The 19,849-nt window shown below is 62.3% G+C and overlaps 2 protein-coding genes across 6 annotated transcripts; both read left to right on the forward strand.

Moving 5' to 3' along the window:
• The first annotated feature begins 123 nt into the window (after positions 1-123).
• On the forward strand, positions 124-1,988 carry FAM89B (family with sequence similarity 89 member B). Its single transcript, XM_026483227.4, has 2 exons — positions 124-770; positions 1,178-1,988. Exons 1-2 carry the CDS (start codon positions 222-224, stop codon positions 1,454-1,456), a joined length of 828 nt encoding a protein of 275 aa, XP_026339012.1. The 5' UTR covers positions 124-221; the 3' UTR covers positions 1,457-1,988.
• Positions 1,989-3,943: 1,955 nt separating this feature from the next.
• Positions 3,944-19,339, forward strand: EHBP1L1 (EH domain binding protein 1 like 1). 5 transcript variants are annotated; one of them, XM_044378361.3, is made up of 20 exons: positions 3,944-4,325; positions 6,984-7,041; positions 7,262-7,357; positions 7,632-7,685; positions 7,777-7,955; positions 8,036-8,181; positions 8,649-8,684; positions 8,771-8,839; positions 8,932-9,094; positions 9,262-11,257; positions 11,719-11,876; positions 11,968-12,016; positions 12,445-13,134; positions 17,052-17,121; positions 17,242-17,297; positions 17,393-17,516; positions 17,789-17,888; positions 18,659-18,732; positions 18,830-18,944; positions 19,068-19,339. In XM_044378361.3, exons 1-20 carry the CDS (start codon positions 4,222-4,224, stop codon positions 19,165-19,167), a joined length of 4,437 nt encoding a protein of 1,478 aa, XP_044234296.3. In that variant the 5' UTR covers positions 3,944-4,221; the 3' UTR covers positions 19,168-19,339. The 5 variants fall into 5 exon arrangements, with proteins under 5 accessions (XP_044234296.3, XP_048071077.2, XP_044234297.3 ...); XM_048215120.2 differs by having other exon boundaries at positions 9,262-9,508; XM_044378362.3 differs by lacking the exon at positions 9,262-11,257 and having other exon boundaries at positions 8,932-8,972.
• Positions 19,340-19,849: the final 510 nt, after the last annotated feature.

Consider the following 19,849-nt stretch of genomic DNA (forward strand, 5'->3'; position numbering starts at 1 on the left):
TGACTGGGCGTCAGGTTGCACGTTAGGGACCAAGTATGGACTTACCCACGTCTCCTGACCCCCCCCCCCCCGCCCCGTTTAGATCCTTTCCCTTGGGAGTTAAAATTGAGCAGAATAATTAAACACATTGTTGTGGGGGGAGCGAAAAAGAACCGTGAAGGAACCGCGTTCGCCGCTTTTGGTCTCTTCCCCCGCCCTTTTTTCTGGCTTCCTTAGAGTGGATGCCCCATTCTCTTTCTCTGCTTTTCGCGATGTGTCCCAGCACCGTAGCCCTTTTAAGAGAGGCCCCGCCCATGCGAAGGGGGTGGGGCAGGGGCGGAGTCGGAGGAGTCGGGGAAGGAACAAAGCGCGGCCTGCGGGCGGCGGCTGGGCTCGGCCGGCTGGGCCGCGCGGTGCGGGGCCTGCGGGCTGCGGCCCGGGCGGAGTGTTTAAGGGAAGGAGGCGGCATCGCTGTCCGCGCCGGCCGGGCCATGAATGGGCTGCCCTCAGCCGAGGCGCCGGGGGGCGCTGGCTGCGCCCTAGCCGGGCTCCCTCCGCTACCGCGCGGCCTCAGCGGTCTCCTCAACGCAAGCGGGGGTTCGTGGCGGGAGCTGGAGCGCGTCTACAGTCAGCGCAGCCGCATCCACGACGAGCTGAGCCGCGCGGCCCGCATCCCAGACGGGCCCCGCTACGCCACGGGCGCCACCAACGCGGGACCCGCCGCCGGTCCCCCCGGCCCGCGTCGTCCTGTCAATCTCGACTCAGCACTAGCAGCGCTGCGCAAGGAGATGGTGAGTGGCTGGGCCCCGGGCCGGCTGGGCGGGGGGCTGCCGCTCAGCGTGAGGGTCCCGGGGCGGAGCGCAGCCAGAGGCACGGAACCCGGAACTCTAGGCTTGAGTCTCAGAAGAACTGCAGAAGCCGGTTGGGTCAGAGGGGATATAGTAACAATGATTATAGTTACTGTTTATGGCAGTAGTTACCATGTATTTTTAAATGCTTTACTCGTGTTATTTCATTCCATCCTGTTAGGTAAATGTTATCCCCGTTTTACAGATGAGGGTCAGTGACGCCTAAAGATTGACAGCTTGCAGGTGGCGTCTGCTGTCCACAAAACTTTGTGCTTAGAAGGTGCAGGAAGATTGGCTAGGGCTGAGGGTGGCCTGGACCCCAACCCCAGCCCACCCTCAGTCTTTTGCAGGTGGGGCTGCGGCAGCTGGACATGTCCCTGCTCTGCCAGCTGTGGGGCCTGTACGAGTCAATCCAAGACTATAAGCACCTGTGCCAAGACTTGAGCCTGTGCCAGGACCTGTCATCCTCCCTGCACTCAGACAGTTCTTATCCACCTGATGCTGGCCTGTCTGATGACGATGAGCCTCCTGACGCCAGCCTGCCCCCGGATCCGCCACCCCTCACTGTGCCTCAGACACACAATGCCCGGGACCAGTGGCTGCAGGACGCCTTTCACATCAGCCTCTGAAGAACTGGGGGTGGGGGGAACATGCACCCTTGCAAAAGGCTCAGAAACTCACCCTTTAGTAAATACTCAGACTTATAGTGCCTGCTTTCCCCTTGGGCCCCTCAGAGGCAAAATTGCCAACGCCCTCTCTCCTGACTCTGGTTAGTTAGCACTGGGGCAGGCACCTGGGTTACAGCCTTTGCCCACGGCACTGGATCTCCACTACTTCCACATATGTGCACCCCAGCTTGGCCAACCTTCAGTCTGGTGGCGGGGCCCAAGCATCTAGCACTCCCCTTGACGTCTCTGGAATTGGGATGAGTGCCTGGTTCCCATCTCCTTTTCACCTTTTGCTGCTATTGGCAGCTGCTGGCTCAGGGGCATCCCACCTCTGGTCCTTGGGTTCCACTGCTCTAGACCAGGGCATTCCCATCCTTGCACCCACCCACGGCCGGGAGGGCCAAGGCTCCGTGCTGGATATTTAAGTTTAGGGGCCAGACTCTTGGGCACGTAGGTAAATAAATACTCTCTCAGAGTTCTTGTGTTTTGAATGCCTGGCTCTGGGGCGGGGAGATAGCGGTGTTTCTGGAAAGTGCGGCCCCGCGCTCCGCCGGCAGATGGCGCCCGAGACCCCCGAGTGGAAGAAAAGCTCGCCGGCGATGGAGTGCGAATCCTTCCTCCACCGACGGGGTTGGGGAACATGCCGAGCTGGCTGAGCTAGTCCCGCGGTCTGCGACGGCGGGCGAGTAACTTCCCTTCTGGCCGGAGATCTGGGAGCCCAACCCGCCCCCCCGCAACTTGCTTTGGCCCTTCCTGGCCCGCCGGGAAGGAAGGAGAAGGAGCCGCCTATCTTGAGAGAAACTTTCCACCCCAAGTGGGGGCGGAGTTGGGGCGGCACAGGAAATGGGTGGGCCAGAGCCAGCGGGCCTAGGGGCCCCTCGGCGGGAGAGGGGAAGGCGCCTCCAGGAAGGGCCCGGGAGCTAGTGAGTGCTCTTTGGGTGGGAGGAAACAGCTGCAGAGGCAGAAGGGGGTGAAGTTGCGTTGGCCCACGCCTCCCCAGGGGCCACAGAAGCCCTGGGCGGGGGAAGGGGGCAGGGCCCTGGGCTCCAGTGCCTGAGACCCAGCTTGGTGGAGGAGTGATTGGGTACCACACACTCCCATTCTGCGCTTACTCTCATACAGGCCGCCTGACTCCCCCACAGCCGGTGGAGCCTGCAGGCCTGTATGTAAAGGGCTATCTCTTACAGAGGAAACCGAGGATCACACCGCTGGGCCTGGGAGCCAAACCCACGTGTCAGGCTCGCCGGAAGAAGCCTGCACATTTGGGGATGGTGGGCGTTCAGACCTCCAGGCACACACAGAAAACCCCCACAACTCCCTGAGACGAAGAGGAGAGGACCTCGAAGATACACACTTAGGCTTACAGGCTACTTGACCCCATTCCACGCGCACTATCACGTGCCTCTGGAGACAACAGCGGGCACCCTTGGCAGATCAGATATCTGTTCAAACCGAGTATTTCTGAAGGCCCAGGTTGCAGTCCATTCACAAACCTTGCCGAGCGCCAGTAGGGAGGGAAAGAAGCGGATGCGCTGCCCCAGGGCAGTTCTCTAACTCTGGGCCTGATACCTGCAGGTGCTCATTACCATGCTGGGCCAGCGGGTAGGCGATAAGGGCTCTAATCTAGGTGTGAACACCGCGGCTAACGCCTGGGGCAGGCTTCTTAGGGGAGGGAGAGTAAACGTGTGTGTGCGAGTGTGCGCACACTCGCACACACACTTTCCAGCCTGCGATAACGGATTCTGTTTAATGAGACCTCAGAAAATCAGCCAGCCTCGGTACTAAATGCTTCCCGAGATTTCATACTCTCAGTGACCCTGTAAGAGTCAGAACTATAATTATCCCTATTTAACAGAGGTAGAAACTGAGGCTCCGAGTGTTAGTAGTTTGCCCAAGGTCACACGCTTGTTGGAAGTCAGCTGCTTGTGGGATGTTGGGACTACCTTCCCACCTGACAGCTAAGGAGTCAGATTCCCAGACTGGCAAATAGGTGCTGCCCAGGTTGACCCCTGACTCTGCTCCTTCCTGCTTAGGTTGAGACCTGGGTGGCAGCAGGAGTCTGCCGCTGCAGTGTTGACAGTTGGCTCTGGCCCAGATTCGCAGTGTGGCCCTGAGCAAGTCTGTTCCTTCTGGGGTTCTGTTTCCCCCACCTGTGAAATGGGGCCATCAGTACGTACCTCCCAGGGCTGCGGGCAGGAAGGGTGGCGGCCCGGGCAGTGCTCGCGAGGGCGGCACCAAGTTGCTGGTAGCTCTCTCCCCGGCCCGCGCGTCCACGCCGCCCCGGCGCGCTACGAGCGGGCGCTCGGGTCAAGGCGTCCCCCTTGGTACGCCCCCCACCCCCCACAGCCGCGGTGGCCGCAAGAGGCCCCGGAAGCCGGACCGCCCCGCCCCCCGCTCCCGCCCCGGCCCCGGCCCCCGCCCCCCGCCGGAGCCCCGCCCGCCTTCCGACGGGGGTGCGGCTCCAGGAAACGGCGCGCTAGCCGCTCAGCGCTCCCGCGACCCGACGCGCCCCGGGCGACCCGGTCGACTCAGCCGGACCACCCGGCGGGCCCCAGCGGCGGCAGCGGGGTGATCGGCCCCGGGTCCGAGCCTCGGACATCTCCGACGGACGGGGCGGGCGGCGCGAATAGCAGCCCGGGAGGCCATGGGGACCCAGGCCCGGCCAGCGGTCGCGGGCCAGCGGGAGCCCCGAGTCTGAGGAGTCGGCGGCGGGGGCAGCGGGAGCCATGACCTCGGTGTGGAAACGCCTGCAGCGCGTGGGCAAGCGGGCCGCCAAGTTCCAGTTTGTGGCCTGTTACCACGAGCTGGTTGTGGAGTGCACCAAGAAATGGTGAGTGGCAGGGAGGCCTGGGGGCCTCTGCGGACTGGCTGGGACCCCATGGCGCCGTTGGAGCCCGAGAGAACCCTGCCCCCAGCCCGGTGGCCCCTGGCCCCCACCTTGGACCCTGGTGTCCCTGACACAGAGACTCAAAAATGCCTTTGCAGTTTGGGGGGCCCCTGGAATTGGGGGTGTGGGTTGCTTTTGGGGAGTGGAGGTCAGAACTTGCAGGCCCGAGAATCTGTCCGTGCCTACACCTTCCTCAACTGCGGTGCTCGAGCTGGGGGAAGGGAGGCCTCATGTTTTTGTGACCAGAGGGATGGTTCGGGGTAACATCAGAAAAGGGAGCAAATTCTGAGGTCTGCGGGTGGCCTGGTTGTGGCAGAAACCTCCATGGACTGTCGTACAGCTCAGAACAAGGATGTTGCCCCCTCCTCCTCTGCCCATTTGTTGAGCCAGAGGAACCCCCCCCACACACACTTCAGCCAGAGTGGGTGCTGGGATATGTCTCCACGATGCCCTTAAAAGGGGAAACTGAGCACTGGGAGGGATGAGGAGGGAGGCAGGGATCGGCTTAAAGGGGACTGAGGGCCTAGAAGGCTGTGAGTCTGGGAGGAGAGGGCTTGGGGAGGGCGAGGTGTCCCAGTTGGGGGAGATCTGTGCGAGAGAGTACAGGACCTGGCCCGGACTGCCTAAGGGCCAGGGCGTCTTGTTCACATGCTCCCACCCGCAGCTGCCCGGACCCCTGCGTCACACCCTAAATATACGTGTTCACTGGTGTCGGCTTCCCTTGGCTGGATTAGGGCACAGCTGTGGGGGCCTCACCCGCCAGGCGGGGCTAAATTTAGGCTCCCAAGAGGAAGAGCTGCTGGGGCAGGAAGGGATCATGGGGTCCAAAGGGAGGGGAGCGAGCAGGAGGCTAGGGTCCCTTGGGCAGCAGCCGTATCCCTGGTTTTGACTCCGCCAGCCAGAGGCCCGTTCACTCCATTTGGCGAGGCTCAGAGAAGACCCGGGGCTGGCTAAGGTAACACAGCACAGGACTGGGACTTTCACTCTGGCCTCTGGCTTCTGCCTTCTGCCCCAGCATCCTGGGTGAGGCCAGGGGGACGCTGGGCATGGTCCCAGAGAGCAGGCCTGCGGTGCGGGCAGTGTCAACGCATCTGAGTCACGGGGGCGGGCAGGGCCTCTTGGGCTTCTTAGCCAGAAGCCCAGGCTAGGAAGCTGCTCCTGCCCAGGTCTTGGCTCCCCAGGAGGGCGTGCCTAGCCTGAGTCAGGCTGCCCAGCGAGGCCCCGCCCTCTCTAGGCACACACACACACACACACACACACACCCACACACCCCCGTCTGCTTCCCCTTTCTGGGAAGGCCCCATGGCTACTCTTGCTCAGCCATCGCCGCAGTCTGGGGTTGGGAAGGGGAGCTTGGCTGCAGGTCAGAGGGCTCTGGGCTCAGCTTTGTGACCTTGCCTTGGCTCCCAACTTCTCTGGGCCTCAGCATCCTTAGGGGTTGACTGAAGAGCCATTCATCCTGGCTCAGCCCACACAGAGGCAGCGAGGTGGGTGGACCTCAGTGTCCTGGCATGGGGCTGGGTACAGGCAAGAAGGTCCCTTGTACTGTCCTCGGCCTCATGGTCCTCTTGACCACCCCCACCCTTCTGGGCAGCAGTTGGACCCTCTAACCCGAGAGGGCCTTCTCCCTCCCAGGCCCCACCACCTGTCAGTTCTGTGGGGCTAGGCCCTGCGCAGGCTACTCTTTGCCCTTGTTTTATCTGTCCCCTCACATCTCTGCCTCTCCTCGGAGTCTGCCCTGGCGTGTGCAGTTCAGCCTGGAGGTCACCCTCTGGAAGTCTTCTTGGATGCCCCTTGTGGGAGTCAGGGGCTCTGCAAAGCTGGAGTCCAGGGCTTGGGGTTTGAGAGGTGGGGAGCACGGCTGATTCTCCGGCCCCTGGGCCCTGGGTGGGTATCTAATGAGAAGCTGACCCTCTGCCTCTCTGACCACCTCCCACCCTCTGCCCCTCACTCTGACCCCAAGGCTCCCCCAACCTCAGACCTTTGCGCTGAGCCCTCCTTCTCCAGGCCCTCTCATAGCCCATTCCTCCCCTCTGAGCCTCTGCTCAGACACCCCAAGCTCAAGGAGACCCCAGTGGCTCTCTCCTGTCTCCCTGAAGTCAGCTTGTTAACTTATTTTCCTTCTTGACCGGCGCTCTTCCACAACCTCTGTGGTCCTCAGCCCCGGAAGGGTCTCGCTTCTCCTCTGCACTGCTCTGTCTTCTAAACCGAGCTGGGTTTACAGAGCGTGCTCCCCAGATATTTGCAAGTGATCGGGTCTGTTTAACTCCGAGTCTGTCTTTCTCAGTGTCTCTGAGCCTGTGTGTCTCTTGCAGGGCCCTTGCGGGGTTTATGCGTCTCTTTCTGTCTCTGTATGTCCCTGTCTCTCTCACTGCCTGTCTGCATAATCCCTACCGACCCACATGGGGCCTTTGCCCTTCTGCCCGGGGCCCCACCCTGCGTGCATGGCCTCACCCTGCTCCTGGTGGCTCCAGATAAGGAGCTGTCCAGGCCCTCTCCTGGGGGAGGGGGACGTGGGCAGCAAGAAGACCCTGGAGGAGATAGAGAGGCTGGGTGGGTGGGCGGGCCTGACTGAGTAGACCCCCCTGTCCTCACCCCCAGGCAACCGGATAAGCTGGTGGTGGTGTGGACCCGGCGGAACCGTCGCATCTGCTCCAAGGTGGGAGAGGTTATCAACTGGGGGGTCCAGGTGGGGGGGTGAGGCCAACAGAGAGCACAGGGAAAGTGGGGGAGTGAGGACTGCTGGGGGAGTGGAGTCAGGTTCAGGTTTGGATCAGTATCCATAGAAGGGAGAGAAAGATGAGGTTGAGTCCGGAGCTAAGGGCAGGGGGCGAGGGGAGAGCTGTGAGTCAGGGGAGGCCTCAGACCGCTCATTGCAGGCCCACAGCTGGCAGCCAGGCATTCAGAATCCGTACCGGGGCACCGTGGTGTGGATGGTGCCGGAGAATGTGGACATCTCCGTGACCCTCTACAGGGTGAGTCTCGAGACTTCTGCGTAGGTGGGAATGGGGGGGGGTGATTACAGCCCAGGCAGCGACGGGGGATCCCCAGTGGGTTATCTATCCAAATAGGAGAGAGCAGAGGGATGAGACTGATAACCAAGATGGGTGGGGGTGGCCCAAGAGGTCTCCTTGGAGGGGGAGGCATGCACACGTGCCCGCCACGTGCAGTAGGAGGGACAGCTGGCCCTTCTCCCTGCATTGTCCTCACCGCAGAGCCCCTGTACTCACCAGTGCCCCTTTTTCCCAGGACCCACATGTGGACCAGTACGAGGCCAAAGAGTGGACATTTGTTATTGAGAACGTGAGTGGCCCGGCAGGCTGGGGCCTGGGCTCCTGGGGACTCTAGGGCAGCACTGATGCCCCTTCCCCCGGCCCCTCTCCCTGGCCCACAGGAGTCCAAGGGGCAGCGGAAGGTGCTGGCCACCGCCGAGGTGGACCTGGCCCACCACGCGGGGCCCGTGCCCACCCCAGTTCCCCTGCGGCTGCGGCTGAAGCCCAAGTCGGTGAAGGTCGTGCAAGCCGAGCTGAGCCTCACTCTCTCCGGGGTTCTGCTGCGGGAGGGCCGCGCCACGTGAGTGCCCACCCTCTTTCCTTGGCCTTGGTCTGCAACCTCTGACCCCAGCCCTCACCCCTGACCTCTGACCCCCCCAGGGACGATGACATGCAGAGTCTCGCGAGTCTCATGAGCGTGAAGCCGAGCGATGTGGGCAACCTGGACGACTTTGCTGAGAGTGACGAGGAGGAGGCGGCCAATGGCCCGGGGGCCCCCGAGGCCCGGGCTCGTGTCCCCCAGCCAGGTGGGCTCACAGCCTGCCATGGATGAGATCGCCAAGACCTGGGGAGGGTGGAGGATAAGCCGGGCCAGGAGCCCAGCCGCAGGCTGTGCGGGGGCAGGGCCAGCTTGCGCATGCCTGGCTGGCGAGGGGGCTTGCTCCTGCCCAGGCAGTCCCAACCTGCCCAGCAGCTCTGACTGTCCAAACTTGGCTCCTGGTCCCATGGCGGCCTGGGTCCTTAGCTGAGTCCCGCAGGCCCTCTCCTCAGCCCCGAGGGGGAGCCTGCCCACGTCGGTACCTGCCCTGAGCTGGCTGGGCCACGAGCACGCGGGGAGCTGCCGTCCAGTCCTGCCAGCCCTCGCCACCCGCCCTCGTGCTCCGCCACTAGCTTCCTCATCCCTCCCTCTGGCTGGTTAAGGCTTTGTTTCTGTCTGTCCTTGTGGTTCTCTCTCTCTCTTTCTCTGCATCCGAGGGCCTGTCTCTTCTCGTAGGCCGGGGCGGTGCCCTGAGGCTGGGGCGTTTCCCAGGTAGGCCCAAGACTCTGGTTGGGGAGAAGGGGTCAGACGTGCAGGGCCCACCCCGGGGCTGACCTGCCTCACCATCCCCACCCCAGACCCATCTCGGGAGCTGAAGACGCTTTGTGAGGAGGAGGAGGAGGGCCGGGTACAGCCCCGGCAGGCAGGTGAGGCCCGGGCTAGGGTTGGGGCTGGGGAGGGAATGGACCTCCAGTCTCAGGGCCCAGGCCTCAGCGCCCCTCCCTGCCTTCCTCCGCAGCTGCCAGCCCTTCTAGTGCCGAGGATACCAACCCAGGCCCTGTGAGTGCCCCTGCGCCCCCAGCCAGGGCCTCCCGGGGCCAGGGGTCAGAACCAGCTACTGTAGCAGGGGGCCAGGTGGGGCTCAAGGCCCCCAGGCCCCCGGGAACCCCACCAGAGAAGAGGTGAGCTTTGGAATGAGCCCCACCTCCATCCCCTGCCCCACCGTTAGAAAGCTGCCTTCTCCCACCAATCTGTCTTTCCAGTGCCCTAGCAATCGGAAGCGTGGGGAGGGGGCTGACAGTGGGGAGCTACATGGGTTCCCCATTGCTTTCTCCTGCTCTCTCCTCAGGTCCTCAAGGCAGCCAGGCCAGGACGCGGCCCCGACCCCAGCCCCTCGGCTCCGGAAAGGCTCTGATGCCCCTTGGCCCCCAGGCACCCAAGGGGAAGATGAGGCTCCCAAAACCTCAGGGGCTCCCCCAGCAGGAGTGGGTTCTTCTGGGGAGATCAAGGCCCAGGAAAGCCCTCAGGAAGGGACAGAGGCTCAGGGAGCCAGGCTGGGCCCAGGCATTGAGGACGGAGCCTCCAGAGACTCTTTGGTAGGGCAGAAACCCAAGGTTGAGGAGGGGAGCCCTGGGGACAGGCCAGGGGCTGGAGGGGTGGACACTGAGCAGGAGTCAGGAGTCAGAGAGGTGGACGCTAAGAGGTCAGACATCAGAGCAGGGAAGGCTGAAGAGAGTTTAGAGGTGAGTCAGATGGATGCTGAGCAGAGGTCAAAGGTGAACCATGTGGACACTAAGGGACCAGAGGCTATAGGGCTGATGTCTGAGGCAAGATTCAAGGAGACTCCCGAGGCTCCTCCAAGGGGCTCTCAGGGGAGGACAGGGGTCAGACCCAGGGATGAGGCCCCTGCAGCCCTGAGCACACCCCCAGCGGAGCCTGCAGGGCACACCAGGCATCTTGGTGACCTCAAGGGGGCCAGGGCTGCCACAGGCCAGGAGAGAGAGGGTGCAGAGGTGAGAGGCAGAGCCCCTGGTGCTGGGGGGACAGGCCCAGAGCTGGGTCCTTCTGTTGGAGCAGCAAGTGTCAGGCCCCAGGTGAGGTACCAGGGGGCCCCACCAGCAGCTGATCAGAGGGTAACGTCTAGGGATCTGGGGTTCTGGGAGGCAGAGGCTGGGGATTCAAGGGTCCTGGGAACTGATACCGGGGTGGCAGAGTCACAGGTACTGGGGACTCAGGAGACAGAAGTGGGGGGATCAGAGTTGCCAGAGATAAAGACTGGGACAGCAGAAGCTGAGGTATTGGGGGCCCAGGAGACGGAGACCACGGGATCAGGCGTCCTGGACTCAGAGGCTGCTGGAATGGCAGAGTTGGAGGAACTGGGGACCCAGAAAACAGAGGCTGGGCATTTAGGATTTCCGGGGACAAAGACTAGGATGGCAGAGACTGAGATATCGGGGACCCAGGAGATAGCTCTTGGTTCAGGGATGCTGAGGATAGAGGCTGAGACAGCAGAATCTGAAACATGGGGGGCCCAGGAGACAGAGGGAGGAGGTTCCAGGACGCAAGAGATAGAGGCTGGGAGGGCAGGGGCCGAGATATTGGGGACCCAAGAGACAAAAGTGGGGGGTTCAGGGATAAGATCTGAGATAGCAGGGGCCCAGGAAACAGAGGCAGGCAGTTCAGGGGTCCCAGGATTCGAGACTGAGACAGCAGCAGCTGAGATACTGGGGGCCCAGGAGCTAGCAGCTGGGGGTTCAGGGGTCCTAAGAATAGAGAATGAGCTGGCTGGAGCCCAGGAGACAGAGGTGACGGATTCAAGGGTTTTAGGGCCAGAGGTTGGAAGGGCAGAGGCTGAGGGACTAGGGGCTGAACAGACAGAAACTACAGTGTTAGAGGCTGAGAAGTTGAAGGCTAAGACTTTGGGGGTCCAGGAGGCAGAGACTGGGCTCAGGGGGACCCTCAAATACGAGGGCTTACAGGACTCCATCACTAAGCATGGAGTTTCAGGGCCCCAGGGAGTAGAGGCAGAGACTACAGTTTTGAGGGTCCAGGAGGTGGACGCTGGGGTTTTGGGGGTTTCAGAGGCCAAGGCTGGGGTTTGGGGGGCCCCAGAAGCAGAGATGGAGGGTTTAGGGCCTCCAGAGAAGGAATCCGGTGTTTTGGAGGCCCAGGAAGCAGAAGCTGGGGTCACAGGGACTAAGGGAAGAGAAGCTGAGGGAAACCTCCCAGAGGCCAGCCTGACTGAGGCACAGGTGGCCAGTGGGGCAGGGGCCGGGGTGCCCAAGCCCTCAGGGGCCTCTTCCCCAGAGGAGCCTGAAGAGGACGGGAGGCTGCCGGGCAGCCAGGTAGGGATGGGGGCCGCCGAGGGCCCAGTCTGCTGCTTCCCACTAACCTGGGGCTGAGCTAACGGCGGCTCTGCATGGACCCACCTGGTCGACTGGGGTGTGGTGGGACAGGGGCTCAGCTTCAAGGAGCCCCCCCTCACCCTCTCCTCTCTCAGGATGCCCTGGCTCCCCCATCTTGTCTTCCCCGGGCTGCATGGAGCCGGATACCCCTAAGCTGATTTTCTGGGCTGACCTTGAGGTGTGGCTGCTGGTGACCTCTGATCTTGCCTGGGGGCCACTGACCTTTTAGATGACCTTGGTAGATAACCACAGAGCTGGAAACCCTTTGCCTGGTCCCAAGGCTCTGGCCAGTGGTCTCCGATGACCCCTGCAAATCCAGAGCTGGGGCGATTTTCTGCCCAAGGGGCAGAGAGGGTGCAGTCCTGTGTTCACATTCCCTGAGCCCATCCTTGTGTCCCTAGGCACCACCTGCCCCAGTCAGCTCCAGTCAATCCCTGCTGGAGTGGTGCCAGGAAGTCACCACGGGCTACCGTGGTGTCCGAGTCACCAACTTCACTACATCGTGGCGCAACGGCTTGGCCTTCTGTGCCATCCTGCACCGATTCTACCCAGACAAGATGTGAGCTGCCAGAGGGGGTGGGAATGAATGAGGGAGCTTCCCGGGGCGGGGGTCGTGTGATTCCAGCCTCTGACCAGCCCTCTCTCTGCAGTGACTACGCTTCCCTGGATCCACTCAACAGCAAGCAGAACAACAAGCAGGTGAGATGGGGAGGGAGCAACGCCAGGAGGGAAGGGTTCTAGAGCAGGGCCTTAGGACCAAGATTTAGGGCCCGTCAGTCTTTAGGAGAGGAATCTATGGGCTGCAGGGCCCCAGCCATGGACTTCGGAAGTTCTGCCACTTTTTACTCTCTTGGGCTTTAAATTATTCGTTTTCCTTAGTTTAGTTTTCTTTTCAAGCATATTTCCACCAGATGGTTTTTCCAAAACCACCCTTTGGTGCGCAGTTGCTGGGTGACGCGGGGGGCGGGCCCTGTTGCTAGGTCTCCCCCAATAGAAGGGGGAGGCGTTGCTAGGCGCACCCCCGCGCGCCAGTCGCCGGGACTCCTCGCGCCGTCCAGGGCGGGGCCGCAGCGTCGCGGGGTAACGCCAGCCGCGGCCGCTGCTGATCCGCAGCCCACCGTTCCTAGGCCTTCGATGGCTTCGCGGCCCTGGGCGTGTCGCGGCTGCTGGAGCCGGCGGACATGGTGCTGCTGTCGGTGCCCGACAAGCTCATCGTCATGACGTACCTGTGCCAGATCCGCGCCTTCTGCACGGGGCAGGAGTTGCGGCTGGTGCAGCTGGAGGGCGGCGGCGGCACCGGCACGTACTGTGTGGCCGGCGCCCGGCCGAGCCCGCCCGACGGCCTGGACGCCGGGGGCCTGGCGCAGCGGCTGCGCGAGCACCGGGCCGAGGCGCCGGAGGAGCCCAAGGGGCTCAAGGAGCCCGAGAACCGTGCGGAGCGGGCGGCTCCAGAGGCGGCCTCCAAGGACCACCGGGCCGAGGCCGCCCCGGAGGCGCGCGCCGCGGAGGCCCCCGCCGACGGCCCCGCAGCCAGGGCGTCCGCGCCCCCGGCCGAAGGGCTGGTGAACGGGGCTGAGGCGCCGGGCGCGGGGGGCGGTGTGAGGCTGCGGCGGCCGTCGGTCAACGGGGAGGCTGGGCCGGTGCCCCCGCCCCGCGCGCACGGCTCCTTCTCGCACGTGCGCGACGCCGACCTGCTAAAGAAGAGGCGGTCGCGGCTGCGGAACAGCAACTCCTTCTCGGTGGACGACGCGGACTCGGGAGCGGCTGGAGCCGCCGGAGCCGCCGGAGCGGCCAGAGCTTCCGGAGCCGTGGCTGCAGTGAGTGCCCTCCTGTGGCTCGGGGATCAGGGGGAGCGGGGCAGAGAAGCAGGGGCTCGCAGTGACCCCAAGGGCAGAGCTGGCCCGGGGTGGCCGCTTCAGGGCAGCGGGACTCCCCTGGACTCGGCGAGGCGCTTTCTGAGTGGAGAGACCGCGGTGCCACGAAGAGTCCCCTGGCGAGGTAGTGAGCTCCTGCTCTGGGGACACATGCAAGCCGAGGCCCCCCAGGCCCCAGGCCCGGAGCGGCGGCCGGGCAGTCTCCACCTCTGTTGCCAGCCTTGGGATATATGCTAATGGTTTTTAATGCTTGACACCCAAAGAGTAGAATCATGGGCTGGAGCAGGAAGCCCTTAGAAGGCTCCATGTTTTCATCACTCAGGACACTGCTCTTTACGGACTGTAAAGTGGGTTGGGCCCAGGAGCCACCATTGCACTGTAAGCTGGGACAGAGCTTCTGTGCTCGAGGGGACCATCCAGGGCCTCCCAACCCCAAGTATCTCTGACTTGGATCTTTAACGCCAGGTCCTGGAGATCCATTCTTCTCTGATAACGGGAGGTTGGAGTTGGTAGACCCTGGCGGGTGCCGATGTCCCCCACCCCAGCCTCTGCAGGTCTCAGGTTAGGGGCTCTCAGGGTGTCACATGATCACTGCTCTGAAGGGGAGATGTTCCTAGGGAAGGCAGGGATTTGCTCAAGGACTCAGAGCCGCTGAAGTGGCTTCCCAGCTGGGGCTCCTTCCCCCCACTGCACCCATCCTGCCTGTGACAGCAAGGGCAGCTCTGCCAGGTCATTCCAAGCCTTCAGCTGCCCAGGGATAACCCCTGAGTTCTAAAGAAAGGAGGGCACGAACTGGAAAAGTCTTTCTGGAAGAAGCAGCCATGTGAGTGAGGCCGATGAGGTAGGCAAGCTTTCCCAGATGAAAACTGGGAGAGACTTGTTCTCAAGTGGGGGGACCTGCTGCAGTAAAAGCGTGTTAGCAGGAAAGCTCAGGTTTCATTTAGGAATCTGTCTGCCGCTCATCTCCCAGAAGGCCCGCAGGTGGTGATGAGGCTGGCTTGCAGGGCAGGAGCCTTGGGGACAGAGTCAGAGGCACGGCATTGTGAATGGGAGACAGGGAGGGCGCTGGAGGCACCCATAGAAGATGTGAAAGGCAGGGGTCAGACACAGCCACCCATGGCCGGTCTGTTGGCCTCCGGCCCCAGCCTCCTTGATGTGTGTCCGTGGCTCCTTAAATCTGAAAGGGGAGGCTCCACCCTACACCTTCCTCTGCCCAAGTCCCAGCATCCGGTCCTTCCAACGCAAGCCCCTCTCCAGCCCTTGTCCCACAGGAGATATTTGACCCATAGGCCTGGAGGGGAGTCCTCCTTCCCCCCCCCCAAAGATTTACTTATTATCTATTCATTTGAGAGAGAGAGAGAGTGAGAGAAGTGGGGGTGGGGCAGAGAGAGAGAGAGAGAGAGAATCTCTAGCAGACTCCACGCTGAGCACCAAGCCTGATGAGGGCTCCATCCCACGACCCCAAGATCATGACCTGAGTGGAAACCAAGCGTCGGAGGCTCAACTGACTGAGCCCCCCAGTGCCCCAGGACTCCTCCTTATTGATCATTCCCATCCCCCATGCCCCATGCATGCGGTGGGAGGAGGTCAGGCCTGTCCCGGCCCTTGGGAGATCCCAGAGTCCTGGATGGGATGAAGTCAGGCGCCTTGAAGCTGGGGCGGGGCTGAAGCAACACTGTGAGGAGGGCAGGGTGCCTCTGCCCAGTAAGGCTTCCTGGAGGAGGCCACGCATGGGGTTGTAGAAAGGGGAATTGGGGTCAGACATGAGGAAGCATTGGAATTCCCAGCAGGGCTGTCGTGAGTAAGCTTGGTTGTTGCTGAGGCTGGGGTTTCTCCTTCGCTGTCCTGCCTCTGCCCGCTCTGCGGGTGGAGTGCCCAGTTCTCTGTGCCCGGCCTGCCCCCATGACCCCGCAGCAGCTCCTAACTGACTCCACACAATGCCCCTTCCCGGGAGGAACGATGACCCCATTTTGCAGGTGGGAGCATTGAGGCTCAGGGAGATGCGGAAAGAGGCAGAGGAAGTTAAGGTTCACCTGTGAACCCAGAGCTCTCAAATGGCACAGACTGGCTGTGTGACCCCGGGCAAGTCATTTAACCTCTCTGCGCTCTTTCCCTGAGGATGAGAAGCAAAGATGAAAGTTCTTCTTCGCAGCGTGGCCCTGAGACAGCACTTCAGGGTGCTGTCAAAAAAGGGGAATTGTGTTCTCCCCCAGATACCTTTCTGGAGCTCTGCGGCCCCCAGGTTACTCAGGGCTGGGCTTTCTCCCCCTACAAAGACACAAGCAGAAGCCCTGCGGGTGTGACTGACCCAGAGGCAAAGAGCAAATTGGTGGCCACGCTTGGGAACAAATCTTTGGATTGGACAGTCCTGGGTCCTAAGCCAGGCTCTGTGTGAGCCTCGTCTCTGACCTCCAGTTTCCCCATCTGTACCAGGGGGGATGGTAATCACCCCTGACTCACAGGGTTGTCGAGGGAACGAAAGGAGTCAATATATGTGCAGGGCCCAACGCATGCATGTTTAGTCAAGAGCCTTTCATCGGTGGGCCCCGCGTGCATTTTCTGGGCCCCACCTGTCTGCAGGGGCTACCTCTGGGCAGGGAGAGAGGGGCTCCCAGCAGCCACGATGGGGTGGGCGCTGTGATGGGGAAGGCCAGGGAGGCCATGGCGGGAGCACTGTCCAGCCTGGGATCAGTGAGGCTTCGGGAGGTGTGAAGGTCAGGAAGAGAGACAGAAAGCTGTGTGTGAGCCCGAAGGGGCCTCAAGGAGGTGGAGCTGAGCTGGGTCCTGAAGGTTGCTGATGTCAGGCAGCCCCAGAGAGAGGCCAGCCCGGGCTGAGGAAGCTATTTGGGGAAGCGAAAGTCGATGCCTATGGCTAGGGGGTGATGTCCGGGTGTGGTTTGGGGGTACTAGGAGTTGAGGCCGGAGCTGCCACCAGGCCTTGGCAACAAGACTGGGGCCTGAGAAGGGCCGGGGGAGAGTGACACCAGCAGGTGAGGGTTTTAGGAAGACCCCTCCGTTGTGGCTGGAGGGTAGAGTCAGCAGGCAGGCATCTCAGAGAAGTGCAGGGTGGAGTGGACAGCAGGGTGGTTCAACCCCTTCTCCCCACCCTGTGACCCAGAAGGGTGGCCGGAGCAGGAGCCGTCAGTGGGGCTGGGCTGTCCATGGACCTGAGCCCCCAAAGCTGACTCTGCCAGCGGTGGCCGGGGGTGGGGCACATTAAGGGTCAGCCCTGCCTTTCCAGGCTAAAATTGGTAGGTCCGGCCAAGCTGAACTTTTCTGAGTGTTCTGGAAGAGCACAGCAGGCGCTAGGCATGGGAATCGATAAGGTGGGAGGGTGCCCCCTTTTGGCCAGGATATGGAGGTGCCGGCTCAGGATGGCGTAGGTCTGGAGACGGGGTGCTTCAGGTCAGTTCCGTGTCACTGTGCGGGCCCCTGGCCGTGATGGAGTCACAAGCACTAGGTGATGGGAGTGGGAGGTGGCCTGAGGGAGCTCCGTGGAGGAGGGGAGAGGCCCCAGCCAGGCCCTTCTCAGCCTTTCAGCCCTGACGCTCACAGAAGCCCTGTGAAGCCAGGGTTATTAGCCCAGCGCAGGAAATGAGGCCTGTGAGGCTGCAAGAGTGGGAGTGGACTGGCCCAGGACCACAGGGCCAGGGAGGGTGAAGGCCGTGACCTTGGCTTGAGGAGGCAGTTTCCCTGGGGGGTGGGGGTGGAATTCTGCGCACGCAGGACTGGAGAAGCAGCTGGGTGGGCAGGGCCTGAGGTTGAGGGCCCCTTCTGCCCTATGTGTGTAAGAGGCTGGCCCCAGGGCGGAGCTGTTGGGAAACCCCTCCAAGGCCTCACTGGCCTCTTTTTCTCCACAGGAAGGCCTGAGCCCTGAGCCCAGCCCTGCCCCCAGCCCACCCACAACCACAGCCCCACAGCAGCCCCCTGGTGAGTAGTTCTGAAGGCGTAGCGACCCAGCTCAGCTCAGTCTGTTCACAGATCCTGAGCTGGGGATCCCCTGGGGGCTGGTGTCAGTTGGAGGTGACTTAGCTTGGTGTCTGTCTGCAGGTGGGAGTCCCCCATCAGAGGAGCCACCCCCAAGTCCAGGGGAAGAGGCTGGGCTGGTAAGGAGGGCTGAGGTGGCTGGAGCTGGTGGGTGGCACTTCCTAGGCAGAGCCTGGGCTGAGCCCACCCTGTCCTTTGCCCCCCTTTTTTGCAGCAAAGTTTCCAGGACACAAGTCAGTATGTGTGTGCAGAGCTGCAGGCCCTGGAACAGGAGCAGAGACAGATAGATGGGCGGGCGGCCGAGGTGGAGACACAGCTGAGGAGCCTTATGGAGTCAGGTGGGGCAGGCATCCGGGGGTCCACTCCCCAACACGTGCTACCAGATCTGCCTAGCCCTGCAGCCCTTCCTGATCTGGGGAGGAGTTGGGAGGAGGCAAGGCTGGGGTCACTGTCCCCATGTACAGCTGGGCAAGGGAAGCAGCTTGACGGAGGCACACAGCTCTGGCTTCTGGGATGCGCAAGGAAGCAAGCCCCTTCCCCACTCCCCAGCCACCTACTCCTGCCGCCTGGGGTGGGGGCAGGCCTGGTGACCGTCCTGGCCTGGTTCAAGGTGCCGACAAGCTGCAGGAGGAGGTGCTGATCCAGGAATGGTTCACATTGGTCAACAAGAAGAACGCTCTCATCCGAAGGCAGGACCAGCTGCAGCTGCTGTGAGTGTCCGCAGGCCCCGCCCAGTGCAGGCAGGCCCCGCCCAGTGCAGGCGCCAACCCCAGCCAACCCAGGGCCTGCAGAACAGGGGGAATCTTGGCTGCTTTGATTACAGTTATTCACCGCTTTTTTCTTTCTGCAAGGATCTTTTTGAAAAATTGTTCAGTCATCTTATGTTTTCCCCTCAAAAGTCCTGTATCAGTTGTACACCTCTTAAATTGGTACTATTTTTATGAATCAGAAAACCAAGGCCCAGAGAAAAACGTGGTACAGGAGGGTCAGGGCTGACTGCCCCAGTTGGACCCTGTTCCTTTACAATAAGGAACACCGAGGCCCAGTGAGATCTGAGCTGGTTTCCCTAGTGGGGTCAAACACAACTCTCGGCCGTGATTGTTTTTCTAGTCCTGCGTGATGAAGGCAGTCTGGCTTCCCTTTTGCATTTTGGATCATTTTTTCAGAATAATTTTAGTCTAATACTTGCTGTTTATGAATAATGATCATCCAAATAATCCTGCAAGGTTGTTTCTTAATGAAAAAAGAAAAAGAGCAGTGGGGTGGGAGGAGACAATACAAACATCCAGCATTTGGAGAACAGTTGGAAGAAGGATAATTTGGAGCGGGAACAGGGGTATAGCGCTGTCCTCAGCCCAGCCCTCCCGGCGAACGGGAAATGAGGTGGGATGGGGGGGCCAGGGAGTGGGCAGAGCCCTGGCACCCCTCCCCCTCCCGTTCCCCTGTCCCTGACCCACCTCCACCCCCTCCCCCGCCCCAGCATCGAGGAGCAGGACCTGGAGCGGAGGTTCGAGCTGCTGAGCCGGGAGCTACGGGCCATGCTAACTATCGACGGTGGGAGACGGGACCTGGGAGATGGGGCGGGCGGGGCTGGGAGCCAGGACAGAGCAGGGGCCGGCGCCTCCTGACCCTCAGCCTCCTCCATCCTCAGACTGGCTGAAAACGGCGGCGCAGCAGCACCGAGAGCAACTTCTGCTGGAGGAGCTGGTGTCGCTGGTGAACCAGCGCGACGAGCTGGTCCGGAACCTGGACCACAAGGAGCGGATGTGAGTGGGGTAGGGTCCCCGCTGGGAGGTGCCGGGGCGGGGGAGGGGGGTGCTCGCTCCGGCCGGGGTGGGGGCAGACGAGGTCAGGGGCCCCGACTCTGACTTGCAGCCGTTCCCTCGCAGCGCCCTGGAGGAGGACGAACGCCTGGAACGCGGCCTGGAGCAGCGGCGCCGCAAGCTGAGCCGGCAGCTGAGCCGGCGCGAGCGCTGTTCGCTGAGCTGAGGCCCGGCCCGCTCCCACCGCAGGCTTTCTCGCCGCCGCGCGGGGTCGCCGCCCGGGGCTGGCGCTCCGGAGGACCGGGGCCGCATGGCCGCAGCGCGCCAGTCGTAGGGGCCGCCGCCGCCCCTGGATGGGGCGGAGGAGGGCGGCCCCTGGGGCCCGACCGACCGGAGCGGCTGGACGGCCGTGCCGTCCGGGCCGTATTTATTTGTCCTTGTGAGTGCGTGTGCGTGTGTTCGCGGGGCCGGAGGGTCCCAGGAGCGCCCGGCAGAACAACCCCTCGCCGACGTCAGGGCCCGGGCCGGCCGCCGCGGGAGCAGGGATGGCCGCTGAACCGCTGCGCCCCCGCCCTCCGCCCTTTCCTGATCTCCGCGAGCAATAAAGTTGGACAAGGCTACACCAGCGCCGGCCTTTCTCAGGACGGGGGCTTTCAATAGACGGAAGGGGGTGGGGCTGAGGCCGATAAGGTTGTCTGCGATCCCCGGTGGGGCCCGTGCGGGCTTTGAGGTTCCCAGAGGCAGCGGAGGGCCCTGCTTTCACCTTCAAAGGATGGTGGGGTTTAAGGATGATGGGGTTTGGGTCGTTGATCGCTTTAGGGGTCCCATATTGAAAGAAGAGACAAAAACAGTCGGGGTTATTGCGCCCCCCTTTTAAATACACTATTGCCTGAGATCCTTACAATCAC

Source organism: Ursus arctos, unplaced genomic scaffold, assembly GCF_023065955.2.
Source record: "Ursus arctos isolate Adak ecotype North America unplaced genomic scaffold, UrsArc2.0 scaffold_23, whole genome shotgun sequence".
NCBI lineage: Eukaryota > Metazoa > Chordata > Mammalia > Carnivora > Ursidae > Ursus > Ursus arctos.

Coding starts and splice junctions, on each gene's coding strand:
- FAM89B (XM_026483227.4), top strand. CDS start 222: ATGCCCCATTCTCTTTCTCTGCTTTTCGCGATGTGTCCCAGCACCGTA. Junction 771..1,177: donor CAGCGCTGCGCAAGGAGATG/GTGAGTGGCTGG, acceptor AGTCTTTTGCAG/GTGGGGCTGCGGCAGCTGGA.
- EHBP1L1 (XM_044378361.3), top strand. CDS start 4,222: ATGACCTCGGTGTGGAAACGCCTGCAGCGCGTGGGCAAGCGGGCCGCC. Junction 9,095..9,261: donor GGAACCCCACCAGAGAAGAG/GTGAGCTTTGGA, acceptor CTCTCTCCTCAG/GTCCTCAAGGCAGCCAGGCC. Junction 13,135..17,051: donor CTTCCGGAGCCGTGGCTGCA/GTGAGTGCCCTC, acceptor TTTTCTCCACAG/GAAGGCCTGAGCCCTGAGCC.